Here is a 22,933-nt window from a genome sequence, read left to right on the forward strand (position 1 = left end):
GTGTATCCTGAGCCAGCCCCGGGGGGGTTTAATCCCATATTTCCAGCCAAGAATTCCTGGATGTGGTTTCTGCACCTTCCTCCTCGGGGCTCCTTCATTCAGTTAATTCCGTTTATTTTGGGGCTTTTTATGCCAAAACCAGCCGGATTTTCCTGAGGATTGATGGGCACCAAGAATGGCCAGAATTCCAAAAGGAATTCTGATGAACCCGAATTAGCCTAAAATTGGAATTACTCCTATAAATCTCACTCTATTTGTATTGCCAAACTTGTCTCTTTAGTCAACCCAATGTGTACAAAAAGGATTTAAATGTTATTTTTACAGAAATGGAGGGATGAACCTCCGAAGACCAAAAATGCAAAAGGAAAAGTGATGTTCTGCCATTTTAATGACCGTGGAATACTTTTTATTTTTTCCCCCGTGGTTGAAACATCCCCTTTTCTAAGCAAAATGAGTTGATTTGGGGATTTCTGGCCAGTTCAAAGTGCAAAAAAATCCAAAATCCTCGTTGGACTTGGCATAAATTGTGGATGTACCCAGCTGCTGACTAGCACAGAGGTGGTGGCGGCGGTGACATCGGCGCTGGTGTCAAAATCCGCCGCTCAGACCAATTTTTTGCGTTTCTTCATCATAAAAATTAATGACACCGAACCCGCGCCCGGGGCCGCGTTTTCCCTCCAAAACCGCGCCGGGCCCGCGCGGCGAATCTGCGCCTCGGGCTTTAAGGCCCCGCAGCGTCCCGAAAAATTCCCGGAGGAACGGAAAAAAATTCCAGCGTGCTGCCGGCGAGGGGAGGAGGCGGCGGGCGCGGCGGGAGCGGCGGGACGGGGCGCGGCGGCGCCGCGGGACCGCCGGGAGCCCGTGGCGAATCTGCCGCCGCCGCTCCGCCGCGTGCGGGCCGCGCCGCCCGCCCTCCCCGCGGGGACAGGGGGCGGGCCCTGCGCGCCGTGATGGTTCGAACGAGCCAATGGGCCGCGCGCTCTCGCGGGCTCCGACCAATCGGCGGCGGAGAGGGGCGTGACCGGCGGGGTCGGCGGTACCGCCCCCCCCGCTCGCATCCTCTCGGCGGGGCGAGCGCGACCATTTTGCGGGGGGGAGCGGCGGGAGCGGGACCGCCACCGACACCGGGGCCGCCGCCGGGAATCGGGGAGCGACAGCGGCATCGCGGCCGGCATCGGCACCGGCGAGCGGCACCGGGAGCGGCGGCGGCGGCGGCGCCTGACGGGGGAGCCGGGGCTCCGCAGGCGCGGCCTGAGGCGCTGGGCCCAGCGCTCCCGCTCGCTCCGGGCGGCCTCAGCGGCGCCGGCGGCCTCCGCGTCCCCGTTCGCTCGGCGCCCAGCCCCGCGCGGCCCGAAGCGCCGGGAGGATGTCGCGGCCCGTCAGGTGAGTCCCGGCGGCGCCTCTCCCCGCCGGGGCCGGCCCCGCGCAGGGCAGGCCGCGCTCGGGCCGGGCCCGTTTCTCCTCTATTTCCCCTTGTTTCCCCCCTGCTCACTTGGCACGGCCACCGCCATAAACGCCGCGTTTCACACCGGGCGCGGCGGGGCGGCCCTAAGGGCGCTGTCCCACATTTTATAACGGGGGGGGGGGTGGGGGGGTGGTGGAAAAAAAAGAGAATAATTTTTCCTCCTCCTCCTCCGCCGCCGTGACCCACTTGGCGCAGGGCGGGCGCTGCCATCGGCCGGGCCGGGCCCTTCCCTCCGCGGGGCCGAGGCCAGCACGCTGCCGGGGACAGGAGCAGGAGGAGGAGGAGGAGGAGGAGGAGGGGACGCGGTGCCATCCGGAGAGGGTCCGGGGCACGGGGGCTGTGCATGGGGAACCACGCGGAGGGGAGGAGCCGCCCGGAGCCGCCCCCTCGGTGCGCTGCGAGCGCCGCTGCCGCCCGCCCCGCTCCGCCCGCCCGGCTCCGAGCTCAACCCTCCCGCTCCTGTTTGCTTCCCTTTGCCCTTCTCCTTTTCCTTCTCCTTCCGCCCACCAGCTGGGTCTGGGGGTTGGTGGCTTGGAGCGCTCTGGGTGGGTTTGGCCGGGCTGGAGCTTTGAGGATCCGCGGTGCCCGAGGGAAGGGCTGGAGCTGTGTCAAGGATGGATGTTTGGGGAAGGATTTTTTTCCCCTTTCCAGAGGGTGTTCGGGCACTGCTCAGGCTCCCCAGGGAACGGGCACAGCCCCGAGGCTGCCGCAGCTCCGGGGGTGTTGGGACAGGGATGCTCAAGGTGGGATTTTGGATGGTCCTTGTGAGTCCTCTCAGGGATTTTCTGTGATTCCCTCGTGTCTCACACCGAGGAGGTGGCTAAAGAGAGAACTCGTGGTCTGAGTTGTCTCTGTAGCAAAGCTGTGAGCTTTCCCACCGTGTTCTCCCAATGCTTTGGAATTTCTCCACTCTCAGCCGGTCATAGTTTTATTGCCAACGAGCCTGCCCTGCGGAGTGGGTGTCGCGTATTTCGGCCAATTAACTGATAAACACAAATTAATCATTGCGACCGTGCTGCATCTGTACATTCAGACATGACAGCGTTTGTATTTAATTCTCATCCCTCGTGTGCAGAATTTAAAATCTAACTCTGGAGGCCAGGAGTGCTTTGCTAAGCAGGGGAGTGGCTCAGGGACGCCCAAATTACTGCTGATGTGACTTTGCTGCTTCAAGGAACTCTTGAATGTTGGTTATCCTGGAGATTTGCTCCAGGTAAGGAAAGGAAGCCTTTAAAAGCAGAGCTTGCTAGAATTGAATGTTTTTGCAAGGGTTTAAAAACAAAAATAATTAAAATGACACAGGTCTGTGCAGTGCTGGGAGAGCTGTGCCTGCTCTCACCCTCAGCTGGCAGGTTCTGCTCTGCAGGGAAGGAAATGAAGCACCAAAGTCCAGCAGGTTGTTGGGAGCACAAAATAAACCCTCCTGGCACGTGGCAGGATAAACGCAGCAGTGCCTTATCTCCCTGGGTTTGATAGCCCTTCCAGGGGAAAAAAAAAAAAAAAAGGTAAATATTCAGTGGCTGCTACGTTATATTGCTCTGCCAATAAGTTTAACTCCATTAATAAATTAATTAATGCTGGAATGAAGGGGTTTTTCTGCCTGTCTTGGCTGGTTTTTGGTAAAATTGCAGCGTGGTGAAAGGTTCTTCATCAGAGTGAGAGTTAGTGGTGGGAAGGTTTTCCTCTGGTCAGTGTCGTTTGGATTAATTGGTCATGTCTGTTGGTTTCTGGCCTGTGAACTTCAGAAAATCCATCCTGGATCCCGAGTTTTTACTCCACTTGTTGAGAAAACTGACCTGAGGCTGAGTCTGGCTGTTAAAGTCAGTCATTTCAAATAAATAGTATAAACATTTAAAGTGGAGTAGTAATGAAGTCCTGGGGTTTACAGGCTTTGTGTGCCTGAGAGCCAGAGGTAGTTCCTGCACAGTTCCATTTCTCCTGGGTGGGGTTTGCAGAGTTGTCAGGAAAAGGCAAGGAGTAAAAACTGAAAGAACCTGAAATGACTGAACTTGTGTAACTCTTCTGAAGTTCTGCAAAGAGACCTGGGGCTGCTTGTAGGGAGAAAGCAAAATAAAATACTTTGAGCCACTTTTTAATATACAAATACACCATCAATAAATGTGGTTTAAGTCAGAATTTTTTTTTTTTTTTTTTTGGTGCAGCCTTTCTCCTGCTTTTTCTCACTGGTCACTTTTCCTTGCAAGATTTGCAAATTGAGACGTTGTGGGCAGGGCTGGAAATCCCGGGAGTTTTTTTTTTTTTTTTTTTTTCTGGTCATTCATTTTAAACTTAAAGCCAGTTAGGAATTTATCTCAGTGCTTCAAAGCTTCATATTTTTCTGGGTTTGAACCCCAGCTTGGTGTCGGTGTTGGAAAGGTGAAATTTTTACTTGCAGGAGAAAAAAAAAAGATATATTTATGAAATGGAACTTGTTGCTGGGCAATGTAAAGCAGAAATAATTGTGATTGTTGTGGAAAAGCTTCCACGGGATTGCAGGCAGGCAACAATTCCTTGGGGATTGGCACTTAATAAAAACTGAGTGATGATGAGTGAAGAGATGATTTTTGTTCTCTTGCAGCCTGGAGAGAAACAGGGAGAAGGTGGAGGGACAAGAAAACTCAGAATATCAGTGTGGGGGAGTGGAGCTGGTGTTTGGGTTTGGTTCCCCCACGGCTCTGCAGCAGTTCTGGGCTAAAATCTCAATTAAGAGAAGGAGCACGAGGCTGCTTCAGTTAATTATTGCTGCAGAAATCACTGGGTTGTTCCGTGGGGATCCCTGAAAACGCTGCAGGTGCCACGAGCAGAGCCTGGTGTGGGGATCTTTGGTGAGTCCTGAGGCCAAATTTTCCCCAAATTTAACCCCAAAGTGACGTGGTTTGTGTCCCTGGCTGTCGCCAGGTGTCCTGTGCCACCTTCTGGTGATGGTTTTAAATCCGTGTTCAGGGAAATCCCAAACCCAGCACTTTGCTCACCTCTGGGAATCCCCGCAGGGAACAATTCTGGGCTGGAATTTGGGAGTTAGATTTGCTTTGCACATGGAAATCTGGAATTTGGGGTTTAGATTTGCTTTGCACACTTCTGGAAATCCGTGCAGGGAGACACTTCTGGATGGATTTTGGGTTTTAGGTTTGCTTTGCACATGGAAATCCCTCCAGGAAACAATTCTGGGCTGGAATTTGGATTTTTCTATGTATAAAAAAGGCATCAAAAAGTGCTTTTAGTGACAATATTTGTTGAGATTATTGGTCTGGAAGGGGACACCTTTACCTGAGAGTGAAACCTGAGGGAGGGGCCGGAGCTTTGCTCACAAATATTGAGATTTTTGGTTCTGTTGGTTAGATAAAGGTGAAAAAAACCGCGCAGAAATCTCAATAACCATTTAAATCTCCTTGCCTTTGCTCTCTTGGATTGAGGTGGGTGGTTGTCATTTGACCCAAACGTTCATTTTTCAGTGCCTGAATTTTTTAAAGACTCCCTTTTAGCATTGCTTTTCAGGATTACATATATATATATTGTGGGAATTTTTTTTTTTAAATGTGGGTTTTAATGCCTGCACAAACATCTGGGATATTTTAAATTTAAAATTATATCAAAATGAGTATTTTTAATTGAAAATCCTATTAAAATGAATATTTTCAAATTGAAAATTCTATTAAAATTAAGATTTTTGTGTTAAAATTCTATTAAAATTAGGATTTATGTGTTAAAATTCTATTAAAATTAAGATTTTTAAAGGTTGCATTCCCTTAAAGAAAACCCCTAAACTTTTCTTGCTGTGCTGATGTTGGTTTAAAAGGCTGAGGGTTAAATTGAAGATGAGTAAGTAAATCAGTAAATGTCTTTAAATGTTACTACATCTGAAGTTTTAGCCTGTACATTTTTAAGTTTTTGCCTGTAAGTTTCACAGACATTTAATAAATGTCTTTGACGCGTTGATGTTGCTTTTCACAATTCCAAAATTGCACTTTGGCAGCAGCAAGAGCAGGTTGCAAGAATTCCTGAGCTGTGGTTGAATTCCTGGAGAATTACTTTGATGAGTTCCTGTTTATTCCAAAAATACTGGACTGAAGCTGTCAATAAAAACTTTTTTCGTGCACACGCTTTGTGTTCATCTGAATTAACAAGGAGATTTGTGGCTCTGATTTTCAGCCTTTGAATTGTTTCTATTCCTGCACTGGAGCTTCTCACTCATTTCACACAAAGTAGATTGTTTTCATTTCTCCCTGCGATGGACTGCTGGGCTCAGAGGGCTGTTCCTCTCATCTCCCAATCCTTGATCAAATCCCAAATCCCATTTAAACCCCAAATCATAAATCATAATAAACTTTCTCTGCTCTCCTCTGACCCTGAGTGAGTGTGGTTCTTTCGTGGACAGCGACAGGAATTCCCCCCAAACCTCAGTTTGGATTTTAAACCAAGCTGAACGATCCCTTTTTCTGCTCAGCCTAAATGGATTTATTTAAGAATTTATTTTTATATCTCCTTGCTCGCCTTAACATCTCCCAGCAGAGAGAGATCTCCTCGAAATCTCCTCACTGCCACCACCACCAGCAGCTCCTGGTTGTTTTTTTTTTTTCCTGGCTCTTCCCTCCAGTGAGTGTTGTTATCACCTTGGTGTAGTAAACACTGCGGGTTATCATTGCCCAGCAGCTCGAAAATAAACCTTGGGCCGGGCTCAAAGAGGGGAGGGATGAATTTGGGATGAGGGGAAGGGCAGCAGCAGCAGGTTGGTTCTTTCTCAGCTCTTGTGGATCTGCAGATTTTTATTTTCTGTGCACTCATGAGGCTCCTTGTTGGAATGGGAATGTCAATTAAAAATTGCCGATAATTGTGTCCCCAAACCGGTGTTTCAGCACACTCACACTGCGAGGAGCGACCAGGGCAGGCTCCTGTGGGATTTATTCCACTCACACCTGCTCCAGGGCTTGGATGGCACCCAACCTGTACAAATCTTGTCTTCCTCTCATTGGGGTGGGTTTTGAGGGATTGGTTTCAGTTTTTATTTTCTTTTCTTTGAGGTTTCCCTGTGCTGGGTGGAGTTTTCCAGCTGCAGGGCTGAGCTCACGTGGTGGTTGCTGAAAATCAGATTATTTCTCCTTGGCCTTGGGCCACAAGGGCTGGGATAAGGGACTGTGGGAATTTCTGCATTCCCAGCCCCTGTCAGTCCTTCCAGGAGCTGGTTGGGGGCTGTTTGAGGCATCAGCAGCTGGAATTTAATTGAATTAGTGGCTGATTCCCTGTGGTCAGTGTTTACCAGGGCAGTTCTCTTGTCAATAAAACAAGATTTTCGGGGGGGGGGGGGGGGGGGTTTGATTGACAAGGTGCTGATAAAACAACCAGCAATTCCATTGGGGAGGTTTCAGTGAATTAAAGAAGCAGATTTGGATTTTGTTGACTTGCAGAGCAGCGTAGCTCACTCAAAAAGCTCCAGTGAAAACTTTAAAATGCTTTAAAAACAGGGGTCACGTGGGGAAAATAAAAACTGGAGGAGGAGGTGTGGCAGCAGAAATTCCAAAAGGAGCAGTTTAGAAAGGTTTGATTCAGAACTTCTGTGTATTTATCAAAAAGAACGTTCAGATTCTGAAAGTATAATCCAGATTATTATAAAACCTCCTCAGGAAAACGCTATTTGTGTTTTAAATATTTAATATACTTTGTGTTCACTTCTGACTGCAGAGGCGGAGGTGAATTATCCGAGTTTTCTCGGGATGTTTTTGGGCTCCAGATCCAGCAAGGATGCGGCACTTCTTGTTCTTTAAATCCTTTGTAGCTCTGAAGTTATAAATTCCTAATTTTTCTCTTCTCCTGCTTTTTCACAGGAACAGGAAGGTGGTGGATTACTCCCAGTTTCAGGAATCAGATGATGCTGGTAAATGATTTTTTTTCTCTTTAATTTCCTTGGGCTGGAGCAGCTCATTACTGCCACGCACATTCTAATCGCATCCTCAACTCCCATTCCAAGGGGTTGCTGTTCTTCACAGCCTGAACTGTTAATAAGTGTTTGAAAATATAATGGTTCTCATATGTTCTGTGTTAAACAGACAATGGGGATGGAAATGTTATTATTTAATGCTGGGGTTGTTGGAGTGCCCTGGGGCTGTTGGCAGCACTGCCTTCCTTGCTCTGTGTCGTGTTCTGGGGTAAAAGCTCCTTGATGCCACTGGTTTTTTTCCACAGGAAAAGATGTTTTTTATTTATTTTATGGCTCCAGTTGAGCCCACGTTATCAGGCATTTGGGGAGGATTGCAGCTAAGAAAATATAATTTGTGTGAATGAACAAAATATTGCTGGATCACATTTCAAGAACAAAAAGGTGATCTCTGTGAATGAACAGTTCTGGATCCCATTCCTAAAAAAAAAAATACAATCTGTGTGAATGAACAAAATATTGCTGGATCACATTTCATTTAATTTACAAAAAAGACCTCTGTGAATTAACATTTCTGCATCCCATTTTTAAAAATACATAATCTGTGTGAATGAACAGAAAATTTCTGGAATGGGTTTTGTGTTCTTGGAAGATAAACTCAATGCTGAGGTTGCACTGGTAATTCAAATGAGATTAATGTGCAAAATTCTTAATTGCAGTGCTTTTAGTCATTAATTAAGGTGTTGGGTAAGAGTTGTAAGGAGTTCTCAGCTCCCATTTAATGACATCCTTTATCCCATCACTGGACAGTAAATAGTGTGGGCTGTTAGAATCATGTAGAAACACATAGGGATGTTGATTTTTAATAGATTTATATAATTAAATTTCAAATGAGATCCTGTGTCCTCCTGCGAGGCTTTTTGTGTTTCCCTGGGTGAGATTTCACTGTCCAGAGCATTTTCCTGGCGCTGTTGGCAGAAGAAAAGGTCAAATCAGTGCTTTAAACCAGGACTTTGCTTCAGCCAAAGGGGTTTTTTTGCAGCTTTGTGATGTGTTTTTTTTTCTTTTTTGATGTGCATTAAGTGATCAGTTGGAGCTGTAGCTGAGGGAATTTGCTGGGGAGGAGTTTATTTAAACCCATTTTGTCCCGTCCAGATGACGATTATGGAAGAGATTCAGGTCCCCCATCCAAGAAAATCCGCTCGTCTCCCCGAGAGGCTAAAAACAAGAGGAGATCTGGGAAGAATTCTCAGGAGGACAGGTAAGAACAGCTCCTCCTCCCTGGGGAACATTTCTCAGAGCCTTGTGCTGTGTGTGGGGAGCAGCATCCTCCAGGAGGAGGGACTGCAGGTGGAATTCCAGTGGGATTGGGAGCTCAGGCAGGGCTCAGACGCTCAGGTGATTTGTTCCTGATGGGAGCAGACAGAGAAATCCCGTGTGGAACACTTGTCAGTGCGTGCTCCATCGTCCCAGCAGCTCCAGAGGCAGCTGGAGTGGCAGGGAATGTGATCCAGGCACGAGGATTGCATGCTCAGGTGAGTCAGGGCAAGGTGCAGCTCCTGTCCCGTGTGCTGCAGTGTCCCCTCAGGGCAGGGGACATTTCTGGGGCTCTTTGTTCCTCATTTTGGGTAATCCATAAACACAGAAATTGCTCCAGCAGCCTCAGTGCTGCCCTGCTGAACGGTGAATTTTTCCTGGACAGTTTCCGTTGTGCAGTCCCCCAGTGATTGCCATGAGACCTTGGAAATCATTTTTTTGTTTTCAGCTTCAGGGATGGAGGTTCTGCCAGCTGCTTCTTGTTCTGTCACCCCAAGATGTCTTTTATTTTCCAAATCACGATTCAGATTTCCAAATATTCGATCATTTTCTCAAAAGATCAAATCATTTGAGAGGGCTTAGACCAGATGTGTGCCAGTTCAGAGCAACATGCACAGAGTGGAATCTAAACAGAAAGACAAGTGCTGACTAAAAATCTCTTCAGGATAAACCTTTGTTTCATTTATAGACTGCGTACAAACCATCAGAATTGTAGCTAAAATGGAAGCCACGTGGATTGTGGCTTGGTTTGAGAGTGAAGTGCATGGTTCACCTCAGTCTGATTGTTTCCTGCCTGGTTTAAGTTTATCTGTGATTCAGAGTTTGAACATTGTCTTCCCAGCCACGGTAACTCCACAGACAGCTGAATAATCCTGAAGTATGTCCAGGAAAAGTGACAATTCTCAGCTTAGGCATCAGTTTGCTCTTTAAAAATTGTTACTTTCCACACAAGAGTGACCGAAACCAAAGCTGAGACAAGCACTCAGACTTTTGTCTTTCTCTCATTTGCAGTGAGGATTCAGAAGACAAAGATGTGAAGACTAAGAAAGACGATTCACACTCAGCAGGTAACTGATTGTGTACCTTGGAGCTGTGTCTCTTCACACCTGTGAGAGTTGCAGGAGCAGGATTTGAGACAGAAGAGAAATAATTCTGGTTTATTTTCGGTCAGATGCTGCCTCTGCTTTTCCTGTCATCTGGACAGGAAAAAATGGGTTTAAATGAATCATTCCCACCCTGCTTTGGGATCATGGGGGTTTTTTGTGTAATGTGATACTCTGTAAAACTTACCTTCACATGTGCATAGGTCTGTTGGTCCTTCCCTGCAGCTTTTACCCAGAATGAGACAAGAAACTTCACCTTGGTGCCTTTCCCTTGCAGATGAAGATTTTGGCAGCGAGGACGACGACGTGGGCGCCGACGACGGCAAAGCCGACAGCGACTACGAGAGCTCTCAGAAGAGCAAAAAAGGAAAGAAGGCTAAACCAGACAAGAACAAGAGAGCAGCCTCCAAGTCCAGGAAAAGGCCTGCAGGTAAAAAAAAAAAAAAATAATTAAAAAAAAAAGTGGTTATTTTGCAGTGAAAAATACCGCAGAGGATCTTTGTTGGGCGAGTAGGGAAGGTGGTGATGAGGTTGAATTATCCTCACAGTAACTCAGTGTTTTCACCCCCTCATGAATGCCCTGTGCCCCTGTTCCTGCCCAGAGCTCTCTGTGCTCTGCACTCACACTTTGGGGCTTTTTTTTTGCTGCAGAGGACAGCGAGGATGAGAAAGAAGATCACAAAAACGTCCGTCAGCAGCGGCAGGCGGCGTCCAAAGCAGCCTCCAAACAGAGGGAGATGCTCATGGATGATGTGGGCAGCGAGGAGGAGGAGCAGGAGGATGATGAGGCACAGTTCCAGGAGAGTGAGTACATGGGGCTGGAGAAAGGGACAGCAAAAGGGGCACAGTTTGCCTTTCGCCCGATTTGGACACAAATTGTGCTCCTCAGTAACTTCATTTCTTACTGTGTGTCTGTCCAGGTTGGGTTTTCACACCTAAAATTTGTGTTCCAACTTTGCAGCAGAGGTGTGTGTGTGTCCTACAGAATTTGTCTTCACAAATGAGTAGGTCTGTTGATCCCTTCCCTGCAGCCTTTTATCCAGAGCTGAGACATGAATCTTGGTGCCTTTTCCTTGCAGATGAAGATTGTTTTTTCCAGAGATGTTTTTGTGTCTATTTTCCAAAGATCTGTTTCTTTGTAAGCAGCCCTAAAGGATGATTGTAAAGTTCTCAATGCTTTTTGCTGCTTGTTGCTGTGCCTGTGGCACTGCTGATGTAAAAACCCAGTCAGATTTTGTACCACAGCAGATAAATGGAAGTGTCAGAGTCTGTGGCCACAATTTAACTGGCAGATCTCAGCTGTAGCTTTTCCTTCCCTTTCATTTCCCCCAAAAACCTGAAATCCCCTTATGCTTCCAGCAGATTCAGGAAGTGATGAAGACTTCCTCATGGAAGATGATGATGACAGTGACTATGGCAGTTCAAAAAAGAAAAACAAGAAGGTCTCCAAGAAATCCAAGCCAGAGAGGAAAGAAAAGAAAATGCCCAAGCCCAGGCTAAAGGCTACAGGTGAGTCTCTGCAATTAAAGTTTCTCAGTTTAAAATCCAGGTTTTTATTTTTGCTGCAGAAGATTTGGTAGAAATCTTGGGGTCACAGACCTCCACAAAAAATGTTGAAGAGCCAAGACTGCCATGATTTAAAGCAGCAGTGTGGAATACTGAGCTGGCTTTGATTCTCCCTTTAGGGCTTGAATTGGTGTCTGTGTCCTGATGGTAAAAACTCACAGCATTGAAAACCTTCCCTGCTGAGGTGCTGCATTCTGACTGTCTGTGTCTCACAGCCAAATAACAACAGTTTGTGGCTTTGTTGGGGACTTTGTGATGTTGTCAGGGCGGGGAAATGTGAACCAAAGGAAAACTGGATGTGTGTTCGCAGGAAATTTCAGATGAATACAGCAATGTGTGCTGTGCTCTGACAAGAGCTGTGTCCGTTTATCATGTCCCAACCAGCAATTAGCCAGCACTTGCAATTAAACACCTTTTAAATCTCGTTAGATTGCTCTTCCCTTCAGCTTTGCTAATTGGGAGTGCTAAAAACCACCGTGGCTATGCCCAAACTGCTGCTGGATGACTCTGAAAATCCCATTTACTGGGAGGGGGTTTTTTTCTGCCTTTGCTGCTGCTGAGCTTTATGAGGTTTTTCTTTTTGCAGTGACCCCCAGCCCAGTGAAAGGCAAAGGGAAGGCAGGTCGCCCCACAGCTTCCAAGGCAACAAAAGAAAAGACCCCATCCCCCAAAGAAGAGGATGAAGAGCCTGAAAGTCCCCCAGAAAAGAAAAAATCAGCCAGCCCTCCACCAGAAAAGTCAGGGGATGAGGGATCCGAAGATGAAGCACCCTCTGGTGAAGATTAAAATGGCAGTCGAGGAAAAAAAAAAAAAAAAATCTTTGTTTAAAAAAAAAAAAGAGGAAAAAAAAAGAGAGAAAAAGGAAAAGAAAACAATACTTAGGGGTAGAACACGGTTTTGGCTGTGGCTTGACTCATGGGCTTTGAATGCTGTCTTTACTTTCAGCTGTTTAATACAGTGTATCCTTTTTTAATAAGAGGAAACCCTTCTACACAGTGATATTTTGAAGTCGATGTTCTCTGTTGGCCATTCCGTTCTCCCTCCCCTGCCAAATCTGAAAAGCCATTTGAGACAAATTAACAGACCATTCAATATTTTATTTTCTTTTTTTTTTGTTTGTTTGTTTCTGTTTTTCCAAGGGATACTGCAGTTGCGAAGCAATAAGGTTTGAGACTGATCTGTGGAAACCACACTTACAAATCCTTAAGTAGAGTAGATTTTTTTCCCAGTGCTGGTAAGAGCTGTTTAAAAAACTATTAATTCTGTATTTGGAATATATATGGGGGGAAAAAAAAAAATAATGAACCTCTGCTTTAACAGACTTTGGAGAGGAGTTCACTTTCAGCAAAAAGAAAAAGGTGTAGTTGATGTAATTGCAGTGGAGGAGGATGGAACATGGGGAGGAATCCTGTGTTTCTTGGATTCAGGCACGTTTTTCATGGAAAGCAATCAAGAAACTCGGAGATGCTCCAGTGTGTCTTTGGTTTAGAAAAGACCCTCCAGTCAGGATGGGAGATCTTTTTGTCTCTGCTGGATAGAAAACTCTTCTGCTGTAGGCAAATTGCGGCCCATGCCAGACAAATCGAGATATTCAACCTGCAGCCTTCCCACACCCAGTCACCCTTAACTTTGTTCTTTCTCTAGAGGGGCAGAACAGGGAAGAGAAATTGCAAAAAAAATCATTTTTAAAGCTGCTTTCCTTTGGGTATCGTGGGAGATGTTTTTATTGTAGATTTTTCCAAGACAGAAAGAAAAAAAATGAACTAAATTAAGGGGTAATGTGAAATGGAATTATTCAGCTTTTTGGGACGAGGGGCGTCCTTTTGTGGGTGTGAGCAAAAAGGATTCCTGTAGTGCTCTGGTCACTTGGGATCCCGTGAGTCGGCCTTGTTTGTGTTCCCTCCCTCCTCCTGCTCTCAGCAAAGCTCCGGGGGTCACACCCTGCTCCCTGTGGGGTCAGCTCGCATCCTGCCTGTGGGATCAGTTCCTCATCCTTCCTGTAGGATCTGTGGGATCTGTTCCCCTCCTGCCTGTGGGATCTGCTCCCCTCCTGTCTGTAGGGTCTGCTCCCAGTCCTGCCTGTGGGGTTTTTCTCCTCATACCTGCCTGTGGGATCTGTGGGATCAGCTCCCATCCTGCCTGTGGGATCTGTGGGATCAGCTCCCATCCTGCCTGTGGGATCTGTGGGATCAGTTCCTCATCCTGCCTGTGGGATCTGTGGGATCAGTTCCTCATCCTGCCTGTGGGATCTGTGGGATCAGTTCCTCATCCTGCCTGTGGGATCTGTGGGATCAGCTCCCATCCTGCCTGTGGGATCTGTGGGATCAGCTCCCATCCTGCCTGTGGGATCTGTGGGATCAGTTCCTCATCCTGCCTGTGGGATCTGTGGGATCAGCTCCCATCCTGCCTGTGGGATCTGTGGGATCAGCTCCCATCCTGCCTGTGGGATCTGTGGGATCAGTTCCTCATCCTGCCTGTGGGATCAGCTGCCGTCCCCCTGAGCCGTGTGGGGCGCAGGAGTTGGGATGTCCCTGGCAGAGCAGGACGCTCGAGGTCTGTGCTGCCATTTCCCTGTGGTTTTACCCAAGCAGCCATAGCCTTTCTTCCCTTTTTTTTTTTTTTTAAATTTTATTTTGTAAACTTCTTTAAACTCCCCAAACCTCGCTTTTCACACCCTCAGACAGAATTTCCTGCCGCGTTTGTTGGTGGAAACATTGAAAAACTGGACCTGCCATTCTTACTTTTATTATTTTTTTCGCCCTTAAACCCTCTGTGCTTCTGTCTGTTGCTCACATTCTCTTCCAGCTGACGAGCTTTTGCATCCTTCTTGTTGTTTTTTTTTTTTTTTAATTTTTATTGGGGTTTTTTTGGTGTCACAGAGCCACCCATTTTGTCACAGCCTCTGGAAGGTAACATAAGGCAGCTAACGATGAGTTGGGATTTCTGGTGGCGGCAGAGTTGGGATTCTGGACAGTTTCTTAGATGTGATACACTAAATAGGATCAGGAAGGACCCCGAATCCGTAGGGAGCTGAAGGTGCTCAGCACAGGTGTGGGATGGAAACTTTGTGGTTGTCCTGTGTGATTCCCTGGCCCTGGATTTTATTGAGGCTGGCAAATCCCTTTCCCTGATAAAAATGGAAGTTCTCTAACGTTCTGGACTCTCATGGAACTACTGTTGCCGTTACAATAAAGATGATGTTGTTTCATTGTAAATCTATTTTTTTTTTAATTTTATTTTTTTTAAAGTGATTTGATTTTTTTATTATAATTTTTTTTTTCCAGAACAGCTTCAGGCTGCAGGGAAATCTCAGTCTTGAGAAAAGAAAATATAATCCCCCCTTCCCCTCTCCTTTCCCACACCTCTTCCCACCTGCTGTATTTCTGATCGAACAGAAATTCCCTCAGACTTCTTGGGTAATTCTGGGCAAATAAACGGCCACGTTTTAAAACTAAAAACCCTTTGGGGGTAACAAACACTTTGCAAATCCCTGAGTTGTTCCCCTGCAGCCCAGACTCTTTGAAGCTACTTTTCCCCGTTGGGTTTTTGGGGGTTTTTTTGGGAATTCAGGTGTGTGAGGAGAATTCCAGGTGATCTGGTTCTCCCCCTGCCACGCCAGCTGTTTTCTGAAGTGAATTTTGTCAATCTCACCTCAAATATATTTTTTCCTTGGTTTATTCTTGTTTTCTGACACGGTTAAGAGAAGTTCAGGCTGTGAAAGATCCTTTTTCTGTCCTCTCAGCTTTGGGATTGTTTTATCCTGCCAGGTTTGGCCCTTGATTTCACTGAACTGTTCTGCTTCTCTCACACATTTCGTCTCTGATGTGTTGGAGGCTGCCTGGTGCTTCTTCCCGAGTGTCTCACAACCCAAACTCTGGCAAAATCCCAGATTTTGAGGATTTTTGTAACTTTCTCTGGACCAGTTTTGCTGATTTGGTGCAGACACTAAGCCCTGATGGTCTCTGTTAGGAATAACAGCAATTCCACGTTTTTACAGATAGGAGGAGATTATCCAGGTGAATTTTTTTATTATTTTGAATATTTTGATTTTTAACAATAACATCATTTCTCAGCAGCAGCAGACTTCACCTTTTTAAATTAATTTAAATTAATTCCCTTTGGAATGAATTTGCATTAAACATTCTTGGGAGGAAAGCTGGGAAAATGCCTTTTCTTTAGGAGCAGAAAGTTTCATTCACAGGAGGAGGCTTTAAAAAGTTTCTCTGTCCCCCAGCTCTTTGCAGAGAGGTAAAAATGGAGATTTATTCCAGAATTCAGTCAGTCCTCCAGCCCTGCCCTGGTCTTGCTGTTAAAATTTCAGCTCAGAACTTCCATCCTGTCCCTGAATCCTGCTTTATGCCAAGGTCCTGCCTTGAACTCGCCCAAATCAGTCAAGATCTGCAATTCCAGCCAGGATTTTGTGCCAAAGGTGATTTTTTGGTTCAGTCCCAGGAGAATGACGACAGTGCTGAGTTGAGAGGTTCAGGAGGGGCTTAGGAGGAGCTTTCAATCAGTTTTAATTTCCTCGAGGCAGGGAGGGAAGCAGCACCACCAGGACAGTGGCACAAATCTGGAATTTTGGTGGGTTTTTTTTCCTTTTTTCCCTTTTTTTTTTTTTAAATATTCCCTCCACTGATGGTCACAAAAGGTACAAGAGCCCCTGAGGCAGCCAGGTTGTGTGAGAGAGAAGGGAGGGAAGGAAATCTTTGACCATGCTGGAAGCTTCTTGGAGCTATAGAAGAAAACAAAACAAACAAACTGGTGCTTTGCTTTCCTTGTCCTCTTGTCTGTGAAGTGTTTTATTTTTCTGACAGATCCTAGCGTTGAACACACGGTCCCTGAAAGCTCCAAACTGCTCCGGGAGTTGGAATATTTGCTGGAGAAATCCCTCCATCTTGTTGGAGGGTGGGGAGGAGGAGATGGAGCAGGTTTTGGGACGCTGTCACGGAATTAATTGGTGGCGTTTCAGGACGTGTGTGAGTTTGGGGAAAAGGGGGGAGAGTTGCTGTCACATCTTTTTGTGGCAATTCAGATTTTTCTGTGTGTATCTGACCAAACTGAGCGTTTCCCCTCAGCTTTTTGAGGGTTTTTCCCTGTAGTTTTAGGAGGCTGCTGGAACAGAAGCAACAACCAACACTTTGTTCTGTCCAGGAAGATTTTTTTTTTTCGGGTATTTTTGTTTTCAAACCCCGTCAGAGCAGGGAGAGCCGACAGTGCCCTTCAGAGACCTCCCCAAGCCCAGCCTAGCTCGAAATCAAATCCCAGCCTTTTCCCACTTGAGTGGCTGAATGTCTTTTCATGGAATTCTTTCCTACCAAAACCCAGGAATACCCGTGGGGTGGCCGTGCCCCAGCGTCAGCCCCCATGGTGCCCGGCATGCTCAGTGTGACTGCAAACTGCTTTGTACAGTGGGGCCAGGGTTTTTTTATATATATATTTTGGGGGAGAGAAGGGAGGGAAGGAGGGTGGGGTGGGGTGGGTGGAGATCCTGAACAAAAAAAAAAAAAAATAAAAATCAGCTTAAGCCAGACTTAAATGTGTGTAAAAACCCCCTGAAAATCTTCGGTGTGTGAGTGCGGGAGTGTCTGACATCCCTTTGTGTTCTCGGCAGTTGTGAGGTTTTATTTTCTTTTCTTTCTTCATTTTTTTTTCCCTCCTCCCCCCCCCCCCCCCCCCTCCCCTCCCTGCAGAAGCAATTGTTACAGGAAAAAAAAAAAAAAAGAAAGAAAAATTAATTGTAAATAAGAGCTACGTAAATTTTTTTTTTTTGTTGTTGTTGTTGTCGTTGTTGTTTTGCCACGGTGTCACAGCAAACCCTTGAGCGAGCAGTGTGAAGGTGGGAGAGGAGGAGACCTGGCAGCAATTCTCTGGTATGCAATGGATATTTTGGTCTGGAGTGTTTGCAATCCCCCTCCCCAGCCCGGTGAGCTTTTTTGGAAAAAAAAAAAAATAATAAAAAATCAGGCTCTTTGCAGTTCTCTCCCCTCCCCTTGTCCTTTTCAATTTTTATTATTTTTAATTTCAAAAGCAGGAAAAAAAAAAAGGGGGGCAGCTGCAAACAGTCTTCACTGTGGGGTTGGGAACTCTGGACAACGCTGAGATCTAGCATGGTACTAGGAGTTAAGTCTGAATGTAACATTAACGCTTTATTTAAAATTAAAACAAAACACTTTTTTTTTTTTCTTTTTGTTCCTTTTTTAAAAGGGGTTGAAGTGAACATGACCGTTGACCATGTTCGTGACTTTCTAGCTGCAAAACATTCATTGGTAGAATCGTGTGATGGTCTTTTGTGCTGATTAATTTGACAATATTCCCAGTCTCTGTATGTACCTTGCAAAGAAAGAAAAAAAAAAAAAATTAACAGAAAACCCTTGCTTTGCTTTGGTTGAAAAAAAAAAAAAAAAGGGTTCCCGGGACTGCATACCTGCTCCTGAGCTCTGTTTTAAGTATGTGTATCCTTCGCTTGTATTTTGTATTAAAAAAAAAAAAAAAGAACCACGAGGAAGAAAAAAAAAAACAAAAAAAAAAAATAACGAACCCTTTATTGTTCAGCATGTTGGAATTGTGTCCCCTCTTTTATTTTTTTTCTCCTTTTTTTTTTTGTTTTTATTTTTTTTTTTTTTTTGGAATATATTAAGCAACTTCATTCTTCTGTATCTTTTATTTTCTTTTGTAAACTTTTTGGTTTTGTTTAAAAACGGCTTTATAAAAAGGGCTTTTATAACCCATGAACGCGCCTGGTGTCGTTTTTCTGGCTGCATCCTGTGACAGGGAAAATGTGATCAATCTTCCGGGATCTCTGAGAGTTTCTGGGGGTGAATTCCTTGGAATTCTCCGAGGAGGGGAAATCACCTTTGGGCCGCGTGTGACTTTCCCATCGTTACTTTACAACCCAAGGAAGGAGCATTAAATAAAGCAGAAAATTGTGCTTTTTTTTTTTTTTTTTTTCCCCAGGAGTTGTAAATCGAGATTTTAAAGTCTACAACCAAATTGAGGGAGAGCCGAGAGGAGAGACAAACCCCTTGGGATGTCACCTTTCCCTCCAGGATCTCCCCTGGTGTGTCCCAGCCGATGCAGAGCTCGTCGGGAATTTGGGATCAACCATCCCTGCCCGTTGTCTCCGGGAATTTCAGTAGTTACCAAATCCCTCGGAGCAGCTTCCATCCCGTTTTCCTGCCTCCCCCTCGCTCCCCGCTCGGATTTTCCCGATTTTGCCTCAATTTTGATGCGCCGTCCTTCCCTCGCTGCGCCAGCAGGGGGCGCTGCCCTATCCCCGCTTCTCTTTCGGGATGAAAATTTTCTGGAATTTCACCCCAAAAAACGGCGCCGGGCTCGTCCCGCGCCGCGGCTGGCACCACCAAGGGCAGATCTGGGCGTCATTTATCTTCTACTCACGAGTTTGTGGTAAAAATTGGAGTTGTGGCTCTTCGGGAATTGCACCTGGAAGTGGTTGTTCCTCTGAGATTAGGCTGGAGCTGCTTTTAGGGTGCGAAGGGGATGATTCCCAAAGGGTTTGGGATGGAAAAACCTGCTTGTGACCCTCTGGAATTGGTGATTTTGGGGTGGGGTTGTCTTTGTCCCACCTCAACTGGACACATCCCGGCTAGGGCCAAAATCTTGGAATATCTGGTGCTGCACAGAGCCGGGCAGGAGCAGCTGCTGGACGTGTTTGGGGTCATTTGGGAAGTGGCATCTCTGCTGCCCAGTGTGGAATCCCACATCCTGCTGCTCTTCCCGTTCCCTCTGATCCCACGAAAGGAGGTTCTGGATCACGGGAATGTTTGGGGTTGGATGGGTGTTGGCAGTGCTGCCCCAGGCCTTTGGAGCTCTGGAATAATGGGATCAGAGTGATTCAGTCCTGCAGCTTCTGACATTCCTCCTTTTCCTTCTTAAAAACCTTGGCCGGGTGAAACTCCCACCTCGCTGCTGGGCAATCTGGGATTCCTCAGCTGGAGTTTCCTGCAGGAATTTCCATCCTCCTTCCCTTCCAGGCTGCTCTTCCCCTCTCCCCTGCCCCTCTGAGCCCGCTGCATTTCCTGCTGCTCCATCCTGCGGGACAAAACCTCCCGGATAAAATTCCCGTTGGCTTTGTTCACATTCCCTGGGAAATTCATCCCCACAAACAACGGATTTGTTTTGGGATTTGCTGGATGAGCAGCAGACAAGGGATGAGGTTCAGGAACTCCGGACCGGGGGAGTCAGATTCCCTTGGCAGGCAGTTCTCCCTGGCGGCTTCCAATCCGAGGGAATTTTGCCTCTGGAATATCCTGTTTGTGTTTCTCTCGGCTCTGTTTGGTCCCAGGGATGAAAAATCGAGTCCAAAGGTGGGACCCAGGATGGGATTGGAGCCACGGGGGGTGTCCTTGGAAGAGAGAACGGGGCAGAGTTGATTTTCCAGAGCTGCTGTTCCCCGAGCAAGGACAGCTCCCGGGGAAGGGCTGGGGCTGGGCCAGGGGAGGTCTGGGGGGGAATTTTGGGGACGGTTCTTCACCCCACTGGAAAAGACTCTCCAGGAAACGGAGGCTGCCAGAGCTCCAGGATAACGCTCCCAGGGATGCCCAGGGTGGGATTTTGGGATGCGTGGGCAGCGATCCCTGTGGGACCCTCCCTTCTCTTCTCGCACCTGGAGGGAAACCTGGAAAAACTCTGGAATTTGGGTTTGCCCAGGATATTCCCTGCCCTTGAAAAGCCTAGTTTTAGATACACTTTTGATGCAGCAAAGCGAACAGGTTTGGGTTTTTTACTTCTTCCGCTGGAATTTGGGGTCTGTGTTCCCCCTCCCCGGTGGGATAAATTGAACAGAGAGCTGGAATTGCTGTGGGGTGGGTGCAGAACCTCTCGGGGTTCTGTGTCTGCTCTGAGCTCCCTGCTGGAACAGCCTTGGAGCTCTGGGATTGGGGGATTTGGTTCCCTGCTCTGGGATTGGGGATTTGAGGGCTCACAGCCACGCCCGGGGCTCGCTCTCCGCTCCAGCTCTGGGGTTTCCCGTAGCCCAGGAAATGATATTTCTCTGTGTGTTTGGGTTTTTTTTTTTTCCTCTTCTCATCCATGGAGGTCAAGTTCACGTGCTGCTGTGGGATTCACTCCCCCAGGGATGCAGAGCAGGGAGAGCTCCTCGGAAAACTGATGCTGAATTGAAGGTTTAGCTCAGTTTTTAGCTCAGATTTAGCCCAGTTTTTAGCTCAATTGAACTCAGTTTTTAGCTCAGTTTCTGGCTCAACTGAACTCAGTTTTTAGCTCAGTTTTCAGCTCAATTGAACTCAGTTTTTAGCTCAGTTGAACTCAGTTTTTAGCTCAGTTTTCAGCTCAATTGAACTCAGTTTTTAGCTCAATTGAACTCAGTTTTTAGCTCAGTTTCTGGCTCAACTGAACTCAGTTTTTAGCTCAGTTTTCAGCTCAACTGAACTCAGTTTTTAGCTCAGTTGAACTCAGTTTTTAGCTCAGTTTTTAGCTCAATTGAACTCAGTTTTTAGCTCAGTTTTCAGCTCAATTGAACTCAGTTTTTAGCTCAATTGAACTCAGTTTTTAGCTCAGTTTCTGGCTCAACTGAACTCAGTTTTTAGCTCAGTTTTCAGCTCAATTGAACTCAGTTTTTAGCTCAATTTAGCTCAGTTTTTAGCTCAATTACCCCTTGGCCCCCAAATATTCTTTGCAGTCCTCCCTCCTGTGCGCAGGAAGAAAACCACCCTGCACAGACCCACCTCCTCCTCCTCAAGAGCATCTCCTTTACCCTCCGGAACTCTAAACTTTATAAATTTTATCATAACTTTTTTCTATCCAAGAGTTGCCTTCACATTCACTGGGGGCTCGTGAGCCTTGACCAGGGGCTGGGATTTTATCTGAATTATCTCCTGTCTCTCAGGTTTCTGCTGGGGGCAGATAACAGCTCCACGTTTCCTGTACCAGCCTCTCTTTCCTCCTGCGGCGTTTCCAGCTCAGCTCTTGGCCCTGGGAGAAGATTTTTGGGGTTTCATTATCAGCAGGTGCCTCCCCTGACCACAGAGCTCTGCTGGGTTTGCTCGTTACGACCCTCCTCAGATAATTTTGATTAATTGCAGTGGTTTAAGCCTGGGAACTTCTGTTTTCCTCCTCTCGTGAGATCAAGCCAGCGCTGAATTTTTCTTTTTTTTTTTTTTCTTTTTAAACTCTCTGCTTGGAATTCTGATTTTGGGGGGGTTTTTTTAAAGCTAAATGGTTTTGTGAGTGTTTTCTGAAGGTGATGTTAGTGTGGTGTTTCTGCTTCACTTCCTGAGAAATGAGTGAAGGAATAATTTGTCAATAATCCAATTTGCCACACAGAACTGTCGGGTTTTTTTCCCTAAACTGGCTTTCTTTTCATTTATTTTCATTTATTTTCTTTTATTTTCTTTTATTTTTAAATTTCACTTCACTGCCGATTCTGACACTGGATTTGAAGCAGCTTCTGTTCCCAGAAACAGTTCAGCCCATTAATTTTAAATTAATAAGTAACCCATTTCTCAGGGGCAGAGCAGGTCTCCCATTTGGAAGCGAGCTCAGTTCTTCCATTCCCATTAAACTGGTTTTTCACCTTTAAATTAAACCACTTCAGTGACTTAGAAACGTTTTCCCCGTTTCCTTCTTTTGGACAACAAAGTGCCAGAAGGAAAAAAAGAATTTCTCCCGGGGTGCAAGCCCTTGTTCTCCCTCTTGAATCTCCTTTTCCCTACACCACCAAGGGATTCTAAATGCAAAAAAAGACCGAGTTGGGGAGTTGGATAACTTCTTCCCGGTGACAGTGGATTTTCCCAAGTGAGTTAAATGCAAACAGGAACGTTCTGAGTGGGCCCGGCCGAGGCAGGCCGTTCACTGTTGTTATCCGGGCTCACGTCTCAGGGGAGCCTGCTGGAAATTTGGTTATTTCCAGCAAAGTCTCCTCAGCCCGCTCTGAACTCAGGGATTGTGCCCGGCCCTGGCCACGTCTGTGTGCTGGGAGAGGGTGAGGGCAGAGCCCGGGAAACCTCCTGGGAGAGGAGCCCCAAAACCCCGGAATTATCTGGGTTGGAGGCACCTCAAAGCTCATCCGTGGGCAGGGACATCTCCCACGGCCTCGCGACACTCCCAGGGATGGGGCAGCCAGGGATTCCCTGGGAATGGGTCAGGAATCCGGGAACTGGGATGTTTTTATGGAATCATGGAATGGTTTGGGGTGGGAAGGCCTTTAGGATCATCCCATTCCCACCCCTGCCATGGGCAGGACTTTCCATGATCCCAGTTTGTTCCAAACCCCGTCCAGCCTTGGATGTTCCCATGGATGGAACAGCCAGGGATTCTCTGGGAGTTTGGAAGCTGGGAATGAATCAGGAATCGTGAAACTGGATTTTTTTAATGGAATCATGGAACGGTTTGGGGTGGGAAGTTTTAAGGACCATCCCATTCCCATCCGTGTCCCTTTCCACGATCCCCAGCTTGTTCCAAACCCCGCCCAGCCTCGCATGCTCCCAGGGATGAGGCAGCCGCGGATTCCCTGGAAAATCTATTCCAGCTTGGAGCCTGAGAGCGTTCCCAAAGTTCTGGGAAGGAGCAGGGCTGGGGTTGTCCTGACTCTGCCGTGCCTTCCTGCCTGCAGAATAAACAGGCCGGGGGATATTTGCA

At 46.8% G+C, this 22,933-nt stretch overlaps 1 protein-coding gene across 5 annotated transcripts; it reads left to right on the forward strand.

Moving 5' to 3' along the window:
- The first annotated feature begins 1,088 nt into the window (after nt 1-1,088).
- Nucleotides 1,089-18,048, forward strand: NUCKS1 (nuclear casein kinase and cyclin dependent kinase substrate 1). 5 transcript variants are annotated; one of them, XM_066204051.1, is made up of 11 exons: nt 1,089-1,383; nt 7,285-7,334; nt 8,490-8,595; nt 9,663-9,718; nt 10,032-10,184; nt 10,406-10,558; nt 11,114-11,263; nt 11,907-15,336; nt 16,135-16,296; nt 17,131-17,190; nt 17,525-18,048. In XM_066204051.1, the coding sequence occupies exons 1-8, from the start codon at nt 1,367-1,369 to the stop codon at nt 12,104-12,106; spliced, it is 885 nt and encodes a 294-aa protein (XP_066060148.1). In that variant the 5' UTR covers nt 1,089-1,366; the 3' UTR covers nt 12,107-15,336; nt 16,135-16,296; nt 17,131-17,190; nt 17,525-18,048. The 5 variants fall into 5 exon arrangements, with proteins under 5 accessions (XP_066060148.1, XP_066060147.1, XP_066060146.1 ...); XM_066204050.1 differs by having other exon boundaries at nt 16,135-17,190; XM_066204049.1 differs by having other exon boundaries at nt 17,131-18,048.
- The last annotated feature ends 4,885 nt before the right edge of the window (nt 18,049-22,933 follow it).

The sequence above is a fragment of the Chamaea fasciata genome, unplaced genomic scaffold (assembly GCF_029207755.1).
Source record: "Chamaea fasciata isolate MVZ Bird 193981 ecotype frontalis unplaced genomic scaffold, bChaFas1.0.hap1 SCAF_25, whole genome shotgun sequence".
Taxonomy (NCBI): Eukaryota; Metazoa; Chordata; class Aves; order Passeriformes; family Sylviidae; genus Chamaea; species Chamaea fasciata.